General features: G+C 45.8%; 1 protein-coding gene across 1 annotated transcript in view; it reads left to right on the forward strand.

The window, feature by feature from the left end:
- LOC139050971 (TNF receptor-associated factor 6-like) overlaps positions 1 to 12,512 on the forward strand; it is a 112,699-nt gene extending 100,187 nt beyond the window's left edge. The window contains exon 3 of the mRNA XM_070527892.1: positions 11,129 to 12,512. Within this exon, the coding sequence (XP_070383993.1) occupies positions 11,129 to 11,132 (4 nt within the window). The 3' untranslated portion in view covers positions 11,133 to 12,512. The remainder of the gene's footprint in view (positions 1 to 11,128) is intronic.
- The last annotated feature ends 1,993 nt before the right edge of the window (positions 12,513 to 14,505 follow it).

The following is a 14,505-nucleotide window of genomic DNA, read 5'->3' on the forward strand; positions in this document are numbered from 1 at the left end:
ATCCGTCCTGACCCTGAGGAGACCGCAGCAGTAGAAAAGTTTCCTAGACCAACCGAAAAAAAGGCCATTAGGCGATTCCTAGGACTTTGTGCCTACTACAGGCGTTTCTTCAAAAACTTTTCGAAGATTGCCGACCCGTTAACGCGAATAACGAAAGAAGATATGCCTTTCGTATGGCACAGTGAACAAGAAGATGCATTCAATGAGCTGCGACAGCGACTTCTACACCGCCCCATCCTTGCGCACTTTGATGAGGAAGCGGAAACAGACATCCACACAGACTCCAGCAATTTAGGACTTGGTGCCGTCCTCGTTCAATGGCAAAATGGAGACGAAAGAGTGATCGCATACGCTAGCCGCACTCTTTCGAGGGCTGAAACCATCTATTCAGCCACCGAAAAAGAATGCCTCGCAGTTATATGGGCCATAGAAAAATTCCGACCATACTTATACGGTAGACCGTTCCGAGCAATCAGTGACCATCACTCATTGTGCTGGCTTGCAAACCTGAAAGATTCTTCTGGACGACTTGCTAGATGGAGTCTGAGGCGGCAGGAATACGACATAACGGTCATGTACAAGTCAGGTCGCAAGCACAGTGATGCTCATTGTTTATCACGTGCTCCGGTCGAATCTGCTCTTGTGAAAGATGGAGATGAATTTCCGTTTCTTGAAGCCGTGACCACATCTGGGATGGCCAAACACCAGCAGACTGAGGCCGAGTTGCTTCTACTCATCAGGCACCTCGAGTGACACCCTGTTCATGTTCCGCGAGTTTTCTGCCGGGGATTGTCATCGTATGTGATGAGAAATGGCGTCCTGTACAAAATAAATTTTGAGCACAGCACAGAGAAATTTCTACTCGTCGTTGCTTCAGGTTTACGATAGGAAATCTTAGAAGCCTGTCACGATGACCCATCAGCAGGACACCTCGGAGTGAGCAGTACCATCGCCCGAATTCATGCAAAGTACTACTGGCCAAAGCTATTGAATTCAGTGCAGCATTATGTACGAACATGTCGGGATTGCCAAAGACGCAAAACGCCTCCATTAACACCCGCAGGCCTCCTTCAACCACTATAACCCCCAGGAGCCCCGTTCGAACAAGTAGGAATGGACTTACTTGGTCCCTTTCCGACATCGTCACCAGGGAAACGATGGACTGTAGTAGCGACCGGTTACCTAACCCGATATGCCGAGACATCCTCTCTAATCAGGGCATCGGCCGTTGAAGTGGCTGAATTCTTTGTCACCAAGATAGTATTACGACATGGTGCCCCTGCAATTATTATCACGAACAATATATATATATATATATATATATATATATATATATATATATATATATATATATATATATATATATATATATATATTGTAACGGACAGGTAAAGGAATCCAGATACAACTATTTATTGTGGGCGCACTTGTGCCCTGTATTAATTAAAAAGCACTGCCGCGTTCTACACGGGCGATCAGAAAGGCCTTCTTCTCTCTCGAGCGTCGCTTCACCTTGTGTTCTTCCTGTAGACGCCGACAACGGCGTCTACAAGAAGGCGTCTATATATATATATATATATATATATATATATATGGGAACACGCACTTCTGGACAGCCAAGAGTGTATACGCATTCTTGTGCGCCTTGATTACCTCAAGCGCATTAAAATACTGTCGGCAGTGCTCTGCCTGCCAAGGATGGCGTCCCACTTGCGCTATGTCGGCGGAGGAGTTGAATGAGCCGGGAATGCCACCTGAATTGAAGGGAGCGCACATGTTGTTTCACCCTTCCTTCGCGGAGAGAGCCAGTCCTGCAGCCAACTCCGCACCGCTTTGCACGGAGCAACAAAACTGTAGCAATAGTAACACAGTTGTTCTGCTCTGGCTACACTCCCTAAAGTTCTAAGAGTGTACACACTTCGCCACCAAGAAGTGCTTTCGCCGAACACATTCATCGAAGAGTGCCCCCTGCAGCAATTGTCGCTAAGCGTGCCCGTGTGGCAGCCTGCGAATGACACTAGCGGCAAAACTTACTCGCTCCAAGTGCACTTAAGCTTGCACTTGTGACCCGTGTGCCAGAGGTACACGGGAATTGCAGCTTGCTCAAAGCTGTTATTTAAATAATATAAATTTGCCGAGTTTATTCCTGCGTCTTTGCGGTCAACGAAACAGGCGAGCGCAAATGTGCTCTCACGCACCCGTGCCAAGCAGTGGGACTCACGTGGTGTTCGATCAGGTTGCCGTTCCTGCCAAGGATGTATGAGTGCAATTGTGGCCTAACGGCTGTACAAGGCTGTACCTTAGAGTAAAATCTTGTGGCCTAATCAATAGAACATTGGGGCGCTTCACTTGAAAACCGTCGTTCGATCCCACAACGGGAAAATACCTTAAATTTTATTTCAAGAAAGAGCGACTCGCAAGTCAGCAGTAGCATCTAGAAGCCACAGTGAGGAAAGGCCGAGAGGGTTCACATGGTCTTTTCAAGATTCTTTTTTTTATCCGATTGTTTCTTCATTTCACAGCTAGTGGAGCTTCTATCGCAGAGTGATCGTCGGTGTCTCAGGAGATTTTCCATAACTTTTAGTTCCAACGTTCGTGACCTTTACAAATCAAGTATCCGTAAAGGCGATAACATTGTCGGTCACTACATTTGCGCAGCTAGGCGATCTGATAATTTCTCCACCGTTCCATACCCGTTCGCGAGCGATGCCATGAACAATGAGCGAAACGGCGCACGCTTATCAGAGTGATAGCAACCTTGGCAACCGCTCAGAGGGCAAAGCGCTGGCAACGTTTTGAAGTTTCCGCAGAACGGCGCTTGCCAGTCGACATATGTGCGCTTCGTCATGGCTTCTCAAGGCCAGCGATACACGCTGTGTGGTTTTACCGAAGAATTGGACTGGAGACCTTTGCATTTCGCCGAGCGTATTCCTGCTCACAGAATATGCAACGCGTGTGGTGTGCTGCCCAGAGTGACCGCTTTTCTGCCCTGTCGACACGTGCTTTGCAACAGCTGCTACGATCAGTGCGTGCTCCATGAGGGTCACGCCTGCCCACTCGACGGTGACCAGTTTCTTCCACAAGAGTCAGATTGGAGAGCTTTCCCTTTGGAGAACCTGCTCAGGCGGAAGGTAGGAAAAGAATGCGTGAGGAAAATAATCCGTGTACTAATGCTAGCGAGATCAATTTTGCGAAGTTCACTGAATATATTGGCACGTGTATTTATCTTTATCCGGCGACCACGTTTCGCCGCCTAACAAATGTAATCGCACAGCGTGGGACGCACCTGTAGGTATCCGAAGTTTCTGGAAAGTTATCGATGCTTCTACCCGGCTGTCTTTTGTCGCCGAACCTTCTGCTTTATGATTTCATCGCGTGACGCGAATGGTGTAGAACTTTGTGGGAGGCACGCGGGTGCCGACGATTAGTCTGGAACGTTCGCTTGACCCGCAGATCAGATTTTCGACGATCGCCGACCGTGTTCGCCGCTATAGTTGTGCTATAAATGTAGCCTGTTTTTGTGGGCGCAGGTTCGCCCCATAAAAGTTTTGTCTTTCACAGTATTTGCTACTGTGTTCTTCAACGTCACCACCACGTGACATCTGGTGGAGGTCCTGGGTAAGATGAAACGTGGTGGTGACGTTGAAGAACACAGTAGCAAATACTGTGAAAGACTCACAGAATATGCTCACAGAATATGCAACGAATAGACTTTTATTTGGCAAACCTGTGCCCACAAAAACAGGCTACACTTATAGCACCACGATAGCGGCGAACACGGTCACCGATCGTCGAAAATCTGATCAGCGGGTCAAGCGCGTTGGCCTTTATAGATCAGCCGTCGAATGTTCCAGACTAATCGTTCGGACCCGTGTGCCTTCCACAAAGTTCTACACCCTTCGCGTCACGCGATGAAATCGGATAACACAAGGTTCGGCGACAACAGACAGCCGGGTAGAAGCATCGATAACTTTCCAGAAACTTCGGATACCTACAGGTGCGTCCCACGCTGTGCGATTACATTTGTTAAGCGGCGAAACGTGGTCCCCCGATAGAGATAAGTACACGTGTCAATACTGAAAAAGCAAAATGGGGAGTTGTTAGAAATACAAGCAATTTTCTGTTAGAGCGGATGAATTACGTGTAAGCTCGATGAAATGCTATATTATACTACCTAGGAGTGAAACCGTGAAGAGAATCATATAGTTCGGCGCTATTGTCCGTACGTATGTGATGTTGCTTTGAACTCGCCATAATCCTAGGTTCCACTTACTGCTGATTGAAAGCTATGCGAACCCGTGCACAATCAGAAATATTCAGCGTAATATGCATCGAGTATAAAGCAACACTATTAATTTAGGTGCAGGTAGAACACCCGCCTCGCGGTAGAACACCCGCCTCGCGTGCAAGAGGTCCGTGGTTCGAATCCCGGTGCCGGCAATTTTCCACCGGATTAAAAATAAAAATCCGCGTGTTGTTGAAATTGCACAAACAGGCCTGGAGTGTGGCCTGATCCCGGTGACCAGAACCGGTAGCGCACTCCCTCACCAGAGCAGGATTGGCCACCCTGGTGCAGTACTTGGCCACAACCTCCTATATGAACACAACAGTCAAACCCCGGCCCTCAGTCCCCAGCAGCTGCGAAGCAAGTGACCACGGCGGCGGTCAGACCTGCGGCGCAGCAGAGGGTGCTAAGAATTACTGGCTCCGGACAGGCCGCCATTGGAATATGAACCTGGCAACGTTTAACGCTAGAACGTTATCTAGTGAAGCGAGTCTAGCAGTGCTATTGGAGGAATTAGAGGGCAGTAAATGGGATATAATAGGGCTCAGTGAAGTTAGGAGGCCACAACAAGCATATACAGCGCTAAAAAGCGGGCACGTCCTGTGCTACCGGGGCTTAGCGGAGAGAAGAGAACTAGGAGTCGGATTCCTCATTAATAAGCATATAGCTGGTAACATACTGGAATTCTATAGCATTAACGAGAGGGTGGCATGTCTTGTTCTGAAACTTAATAAGAGGTACAAAATGAAGATTGTACAGGTCTACGCGCCTACATCCAGTCATGATGACCAGGAAGTCGAAAGCTTCTATGAAGATGTGGAATCGGCGATGGGCAGCGTGAAAACTAAATACACTATACTAATGGGCGACTTTAATGCCAAGGTAGGCAAGAAGCAGGCTGGAGACAAGGCAGTGGGGGAATATGGCATAGGCACTAGGAATATCAGGGGAGAGTTATTAGTAGAGTTTGCGGAACAGAATAATATGAGCATAATGAATACCTTCTTCCGCAAGCGGGATAGCCGAAAGTGGACGTGGAGGAGCCCGAACGGCGAGTCTAGAAATGAAATAGACTTCATACTCTGCGCTAACCCTGGCATCATACAAGATGTGGACGTGCTCGGCAAGGTGCGCTGCAGTGACCACAGGATGGTAAGAACTCGAATTAGTCTAGACCTGAGGAGGGAACGGAAGAAACTAGTACATAAGAAGCCGATTAATGAGTTAGCGGTAAGATGGAAAATAGAGGAATTCCAGATCAAGCTACAGAACAGGTATTCGGCTTTAACTGAGGAAGAGGACCTTAGTGTTGAAACAATGAACAACAATCTTGTGGGCATCATTAAGGAGTGTGCAATGGAAGTCGGTGGTAACTCCGTTAGGCAGGATACCAGCAAACTATCGCAGGAGACGAAAGATCTGATCAAGAAACGCCAATGTACGAAAACATCTAACCCTACAGCTAGAATAGAACAGGCAGAACTTTCGAAGTTAATCAACAAGCGTAAGACAGCTGACATAAGGAAGTATAATATGGATAGAATTGAACATGCCCTCAGGAACGGAGGAAGCCTAAAAACCGTGAAGAAGAAACTAGGAATTGGCAAGAATCAGATGTATGCGTTAACAGACAAAGCCGGCAATATCATTACTAATATGGATGAGATAGTTCAAGTGGCTGAGGAGTTCTATAGAGATTTATACAGTACCAGTGGCACCCACGACGATAATGGAAGAGAAAATAGTCTAGACGAATTCGAAATCCCAAAGGTAACCCCGGAAGAAGTAAAGAAAGCCTTGGGAGATATGCAAAGGGAGAGGCAGCTGGGGAGGATCAGGTAACAGCAGATTTGTTGAAGGATGGGGGACAGATTGTTCTAGAGAAACTGGCCACCCTGTATACGCAATGCCTCATGACCTCGAGCGTACCGGAATCTTGGAAGAACGCTAACATAATCCTAATCCATTAGAAAGGGGACGCCAAAGACTTGAAAAAATTATAGACTGATCAGCTTACTGTCCGTTGCCTCCAAACTATTTACTAAGGTAATCGCAAATAGAATCAGGAGCACCTTAGACTTCTGTCAAGCAAAGAACCAGGCAGGATTCCGTAAAGGCTACTCAACAATAGATCATATTCACACTATCAATCAGGTGATAGAGAAATGGGCGGAATATAACCAACCCCTATATACAGCTTTCGTTGATTACGAGAAAGCGTTCGATTCTGTCGAAACCTCAGCAGTCATGGAAGCACTACGGAATCAGGGTGTAGACGAGCCGAATGTAAAAATACTGAAAGATATCTATAGCGGCTCCCAGCCACCGTAGTCCTCCATAAAGCAAGCAACAAAATCCCAATAAAGAAAGGTGTCAGGCAGGGAGATACGATATCTCCAATGCTATTCACAGCATGCTTACAGGAGGTATTCAGAGACCTGGATTGGGAAGAATTGGGGATAAAAGTTAATGGAGAATACCTTAGTAACTTGCGATTCGCGGATGATATTGCCTTGCTTAGTAACTCACGGGTCCAATTGCAATGCATGCTCACTGACCTGGAGAGGCAAAGCAGTAGAGTGGGTCTAAAAATTAATCTGCAGAAAACTAAAGAAATGCTTAACAGTCTCGGTAGAGAACAGCAATTTACAATAGGCAGCGAGGCACTGGAAGTCGTGAGGGAATACATCTACTTAGGGCAGGTAGTGACGGCGGATCCTGATCATGAGATGGAAATAATCAGAAGAATAAGAATGGGCTGGGGAGCATTTGGCAGGCATTCTCAGATCATGAACAGCAGGTTGCCATTATCCCTCAAGAGAAAAGTATATAATAGCTGTGTCTTACCAGTACTCACCTACGGGGCAGAAACCTGGAGGCTTACTTAAAGGGTTCTGCTGAAATTGAGGACGACGCAACCAGCTATGGAAAGAAGAATGATAGGTGTAACGTTAAGGGATAAGAAAAGTGCAGATTGGGTGAGGGAACAAACGCGAGTTAATGACATCTTAGTTGAAATCAAGAAAAAGAAATGGGCATGGGCAGGAAATGTAATGAGGAGGGAAGATAACCGATGGTCATTAAGGGTTACGGACTGGATCCCAAGGGAAGGGAAGCGTAGCAGGGGGCGGCAGAAAGTTAGGTGGGCGGATGAGATTAAGAAGTTTGCAGGCACGGCATGGCCACAATTAGTACATGACCGGGGTTGTTGGAGAAGTATGGGAGAGGCCTTTGCCCTGCATTGGGCGTAACCAGGCTGCTAATGATGATGATTGATTGATTACCTTTCTATTTGGTGCGCTCACTCGCACCCGTTATTGATACATAGGGTGCTCTTCTTTGTCTTTATCTTTTAATAATTTTTTACGCAGGCATTCTGCATCTTCCTTGATTGTTTCTCGTCTGTCTTGTTCTCCGGCATTTATTTTGCAGATAGATATCTAGATAAGCCAGGGCTCCGATGGCTCTTGCCATCTTCTCAGATCTCTGTATCAGCTTGAGCTGGTCGACGAGGGCCGAGCTGGACAGCAGTGCCTCCTATTGCTCACTCGTGGTGTTCGTGTCGGGGTGTTCTATGTTATGTATTGTGGACTCCGAAGAATTGTGGTAGAGTGTTTGTGTGGCGACACAGCACGGGCACTCGTCCCTGTAGGCTGTGGGGTGTATCCGATGTCTTATGTGTAGGTTATGTGCATCCTCTGTCTGCAGAATTCGATGGGGTGGTGGATATCGCAAGCGACGCTGTCTGTGGCAGTTCACCGTGGCTGAATACTCGAGGTCGACAGGGTCCACGTCGTCTGTAGCCGGCGTGATGAGTGCTCGGATATGTACGAATCCTCGAGCTGCCCTGTTGGCTTGTAGGTTGCCCGAGATGCCAGTGTGGCGCGTTATCCTGATGAAGGTTTGGGTGGTGAAGTCCTCAGGGTGCTCCATGAATATTTGGGCTAGGACTCGTGCAGCAGGTCTTCCAATTGTTCCTTGTAGCAAGTTGCCGCAGGCCTGTTCGGAATCCGTGAGAATCGTCAGTGGTTGGTTTGCGTGTTGACCTTCGTGGATGGCTAACTGCAAATGTTCTTCCGCGGCGTCGGATGCTAGGTTGCATGCACTAATCAAAAGCGATACTGATTGACTAAATTTCAGTAATATATTACCTGATATTCTCTGATTAACGATATAAAAGTACAGTGTTTAATGATTCAAGCACAATACCCGGAGAATTTGGCTCTTGCTGCGTCTGTGTTTGCTCCATATGCGCTCGACTCGCAATGCATTGAATCGGTATCGCGTAGAATAACTCTGACAGCCTGTACTTCATCGTTAGAAGAGGGTGGGATCACGCAGCCCTCCACGCATATGCGTATACAAGTTTCCCGCTGTATGGGAGTGTTTTTAATGTGCGCACACGTAAGCGTCACGGTAACTTGCCGCATTCTGTTTGCGGGTCACTGGCTGACCTCGCTCGCGGACGAGGAATTCTCCATGGCGCAGAGATGATGGGTCTGGGACCCAATTGTTTGGTTAGCGGCAGCCACACAGCGACGTGCCCAATCAGCGGCGGAGGCTTGGTCACAATGACTGCGCTCTAACGTTGCCGGCAGCCGCACAACCACGGATCACGCGTCGTGATTGCTCAGTGGCTTTGGTGTTGCGCTGGTAAATACGAGGTCGCGGGGTAAAATTGCGGCTGCGGCGGCTGCGTTTCAATGGGAGAGAGCTGCAAAAATCTTCGTGTACAGCGAATTTAGGGCATGTTAAAAAACCCAAGGTCTTCTAATTTAATTTGCTGCCCCCAACTACGGTGTGCCTCATAAGCAAATTGTCGCTCCACAAATATTGTTGTTGGGCAAGCTACTTCCTAATGGCTAAGAAAAGTTGCGGTGGCAAGTAAAGACAAGGAAGAGTTGGTATCGACACGGGCAAACGCCGGCTTTTAAATAAATCTAATTTGAGTCAGAAGCATATATAAAAGTTTATCTCACATGTGAGTGAACCCAAAAAAGTAACATTTGGGTATGTGATATTTCTGTACGCGTCGAGGAATATGATTTCTTTCTCGTACAAAAACGCAGACAGCCAACTAACGCAATCATCCCCCTTCTTTTAATTGAAGCAACAAACGAAAAGAAACCCATGGAAACCATGTGAACCCATATCTTGTTCGTTGCTTCATTGCGCATATCTTGCGTTTTATATTTACGTGTCTGACCGAAATAAAATTCTGTTGAGCGTTTGCTCTTGCCCGTCCATCAGTATTTAATTTCAGCGCACACTCTAAATTCATGAGGAGGGCCATAGCGGCTACGTGTATTCAGGCAGCACTCATGCGAGCACGAGATGGAACAAAGTTTTTCAAATCTGACAGCACGGTAAACGGAAGCATGTCTTCCTCGTTGTTGCATCACTTAGGTATCTGGAATCACCTTGCAAAAAAGAAAGAGCGAATAGGTTCCGAACTAGCACGCAAAGAAAAAGACAAGCGAACGCTGCACGTGGTGCCGTATTCGCACAAGTTATGGCACAACTTGAGCAAATTTTCCAACCGACATAACGTAAATTTACTCTTCAGTACCCCTTGTAAGCTATGTAAGGTATGCAATCGAACGAAAGAGCATAGTAGGCCCCACGTCACCAACAATCGTAAAATTAGGTTCGCACACTGTACGCTCAACGTGGTTTGTCAGATAGCATTAAACTAGTGTATGTAGGACAAACCGGAAAGTTTTGTAATGATTCAGCACATCCATACAGCAGCAACGTGACGATTAGCCATAGATGGCATTTAGGGCTCCATTGGAATGAGTGAATATGCACTGCCATGATTGAGATGACGAAGTTTCTAGGGGAAAAAAGTAAGGAGGTATAAATTATGCAGGCATGTTGTATTAAAAAGCTTGGATATAGCTATGTAAGCGTGCCGTTTTTAGCCTTATCAGAAATAGAAATTGCCTTTTCATGAATGAAAATGATTTTGTCATGGAGATGTTTGTGTACGCATGCCTATTCCGGGATGGATATATAAGGGCTGGCCTTCTTCAAATCATCATTTAGTTGGCAGTCAGCGTTTCTTTCTGTGGTACTTGTCTCTCTGTGTGTGTTCGTATCAGTATCGCTTTTTGAATATGATTCTCAATTAAATTAATTCTGTGTGCCCTGGGTGCTTCGTACGGTTGACATCGCTCTACAGGGACGTTTACAGCATAAATGGCTCACCTCAAGGAGCTTCTCACCACAGCCGAGTTGGAGAAACTCATACCTAAGCACACCGAGTCACTTATGGTCGTTATGTGGTTCAGACACCCGAGGACCGCGCTGCCCTACTGGAAAGAAAGCGGATATCCGAACGCCAAACAAACGGAGCTAAGGAAGCTACCTCAACCTATTAAGACATTTCATCTTTAACAATCACCCGAATTCCCAGTGCACATACCATCAGTTCGCAAACACGGTGCAAGCGCTGTTAAAGTTTTGCTTCAGAAAATTACCGATTAATCCTCCTTCTGGCCAAGCAGCAGTTCTTCGCTCAAGGACCCGCTCGAGAGGGGTTGGCTGCCGGATTCCTTCCTTCCTAACCATTTCTCTTGGGATTACGGTGAATATCCTAAAAGAACATTATTCACGCCTATCTCACAGCATCACCTGACGAACGAATTTATTCGCTTCCCTTCATAGCAACACTACGATGAGCCATATCTTTATGTCTCATCACAGCTTTTCACATTAGACGAACCTTGAAGCATTAGAAGTTCAAAGACATAAAATAACGTATGGAATATGTTAATATGGAAGGTGGTATGAAGATGCTAATGTATAAAATTGCTCAAAAACTCTTTTTTCCCCTTTCAGGTAAAATGCTGGAATGAAGAACATGGCTGCGACATAGTTTTGGCTGCATCAGAGCTAAACAAGCATTTCTGCAATGAGTGTGACTACCACGCTACATCGTGCCCTAAGTGTTCGAAGCTCGTGCTCCGTAGTAATGTTGCCGGGCATTTAGAAAGCAAATGTGAAGATTATGCGCTGTCTCTGACGTCCTGGGCTCTAGAAAAATCAGACAGTGACCGAAAAGCAGTGATGGTGGCTCTAAATGCAAGCTTAGACGTGCGAGTAGTTGAAATGAAAGAAAGGCTGGACGATCTTATTAGGGATCATGCTGCCCAAAATGATCACCTAACTAATATTTCACATTGCATAAACACTGTCAAGGAAACACTGCTACAAAGGTCGAGCGAAAGTAGTACCTTGGATCACTTTGCCTCACAATCTACAGTTACGTTATCCTCAGTCAGAGCAGTCGAGGAAAAATTGATTGACCACAGCGGTGAGGCGCGCATGCTTGCAGGAGCAATAACCGATTCAATAAGAGAGCTGAAGGAAGGCTTAGAAGACACGAAGCGAACTGTCAACCACCTCAAAGAGAACAATATGCAAAACACGTTGCAAGCGGAGTTGAGAGAACGGTTGACGTCGGATACCGCTGTGCTCAAGAAAACTTGCGAAGGTGTTGATGCGCTGAAGGAAGGTTTTGGAAAATTGTTGGACGGAAGCACAAGGACAATCTGCACAAAGTGCGCAGGAAGCGTTGCTGGCATTACTGAAGTGGAGGGCACTGAGAAGCAAGAGGACGCGAGGGCATTGAATAAACAAAAAGAGTTGGCCCTAAATACAATCAACATAAGGCGATATGAGTTTTTTGCTAAGGGATACGAAGCAATGAAGGACGACGCCTATTCGGAAGGCTCTCATTCTTACTCGAGCGAGAAGACATACATGTGCGGCTATCACTTGTCGCCAGGAGTGTACTTCAGAAAAGAGGGAAACCATCTGTTATTGAATGCTGGTTTTCAGCTGCACAAGGGCGTGATCGATGAATTTCTACAGTGGCCTTTCAGTCAAGTTATTCAGCTGACCGTGAAACATCCGTCCGAAAGTAAACGGCGTCAGATACGGGGAAGAACGACCGGTGAACTTATGTACTGTGGAAGGCCCGAACAATCGAGTAACGAAATCGCCTATGCCCCCCTCCTCGCAATTCACCTGGACGATCTTGAACGTGGAGGGTACGTCAAGGACGACAAGCTTCATATAGTGTGGGAGCTTCTTCCGAAAGAAGAAGCAAAATAAATTAGGGGAACTTCGCGTATTTCATTAAATGCCCAAGCAGTTTTATTTCCTGGAAACAACCTTCGCTCTTCCCGGCAACTTCGTTGACACCAAAATAAAGCATCGTCCTGAACTTTGTTCAAATACATTCCAATACGAACGTATCTACACGACACCGCTTCAGTGTTAGCTTATATAATAGCCTCCGAGCCGTGTAATGTTTCTTTCAAAATATGGCGGGAGTGACTCGAAGTCGGAAAGAATTCTAAAATATTTCATAATAGTTCATTCTTTATCTACACATCAGCAAAACGACGAATACGTTAGAGAGGATGCCTTCATTGATGAAACAAGTGCTAGAATTTCTGACGAAACACTCCGTGAACGTTAATGCACTTTGTATCTCACACAGTTCTTTTGCCTAATCTTACACTGTTTTTTTTATCCCCTGCTAACTTACGGTACTCACACAAAGCATAATCATCTTCAATATATTTGTTTTTGCTGCACCATATTTCAACATTACATGTGGCTGATAGCACAATTATAACCATTGAACTTAATTATTCGATGAAGCCGACAGTAGTCTAATACCATTTAGACGCGTGTTTGAGTAACAAGATTACACTAGGTACATTTACTTCTATTTTATTAGCAGCCATATTCTGCGAATTGTAGCTATTGAACTTACAAGGCATATACATCTGGAACGAATTCTCTTGAAGGCACCGGTGTTGAGATATGCGCCGTCGAACTTTCGATGAAAATTCACTGTTGGTAAACGGGTTTTTAGAGTTCATTGTTGGTGCATTTACGACATGATTTAGGATCCCCCCTCTCCCCAGTAAAAGAAACCGCACGAAAGAAGCGGTAGGCACGAGACAATGGCTACTGTCAACATTGTATGCCATGACGTCATGAAATGCATGCAATAGGCGGAGCCGCAGACGCGTTAATGCGGAACCCGAAAAAGTAACATTTGGGTATTTGATATTTCTGTACGCGTCGAGGAATCTGATTTCCTTCCCGTACCAAAACGCAGAAAGCCAATTAACGCAATCTTCCCCCTTCTTCTTTAAGCGAAATCCTTTCACTAACAAGCGGGCTCGGCACTGCAGCTTTCCTGAAGAACATCTGCATCGCAAGATGCACCAAAGCGAAAAGAGCTCACGTGCTCCTTCAGAGGCGTCCGTTCTTTTGTATGTTGAAGGCGCTTGTGCCACGTCTACCCTTACTTTCGTTCTGTGAGTTCTTTTTTTCTTTTTCTTGTTTTGTTTTTTTGCACTCTTCAATCAGGGCACTGTTTTCATTAGTTAGTAAAGCGCCGCTATACGCATTGGAGCAAAAGAGTAACTGGAGCACCAACTTATTTTGTCGCCTACTTTGAAGACTAATATCTTGAAACACGGGTCACCCTCAGAATTCTTTCCAAGTGGATACCCCTTCGGACATCCCGGCTACAATTCATAAATTAGAATACGCACCATAATGCAGTTACTTGTGAAATTATCTAGTGAATTGCGGTAATTACCCTATTAGGAATAGTAATTTCTCGTACAAGTATGTCCGCCTCATCAAGCAAATTAGTTAAAGGGTTGGAATTGTGCTATCTGCGACAGCCAATTTTTCAGTTGGTTCAGCTTAAAAAAACGCCTGGTGTAAAGAAAGAGAGAGAGCGCCAAACTGTGTGGGAAACGCCGAGATATAAATCGTGAAGATTTCGTGAATCGTGAGTTCAGTGGAGCGCGTCAAGGAAAAACAAAAATCCCGCATCACAGGATGTGGAAAGGTCTCGATTGTGAACTAACCTAATTGATTTCTCTTGAAGCACAACACAAAACACTTCCAATATGGGCACCCAGATAATGCACTGGAATGCGAGAGGTCTAATACACAATCTTCATGACATTAAGGAACTCCTAAACAAGTTTAATCCAAGGGTGCTGCACGCGCAAGAGACGCACCTCAATCCTTCATACACTAACTACCTATCATACACTCATACATACATCATATCATACATAGCATACACTAACTATATCGGACAATATGCCATTTACCGCAAAGACTATAACGATGCTTTCGCCTCGTCAGGAGGTGTTGCTATAATAGTTGATAAG

This window comes from Dermacentor albipictus, chromosome 10 (genome assembly GCF_038994185.2).
Source record: "Dermacentor albipictus isolate Rhodes 1998 colony chromosome 10, USDA_Dalb.pri_finalv2, whole genome shotgun sequence".
In the NCBI taxonomy this organism is placed as follows: Eukaryota; Metazoa; Arthropoda; class Arachnida; order Ixodida; family Ixodidae; genus Dermacentor; species Dermacentor albipictus.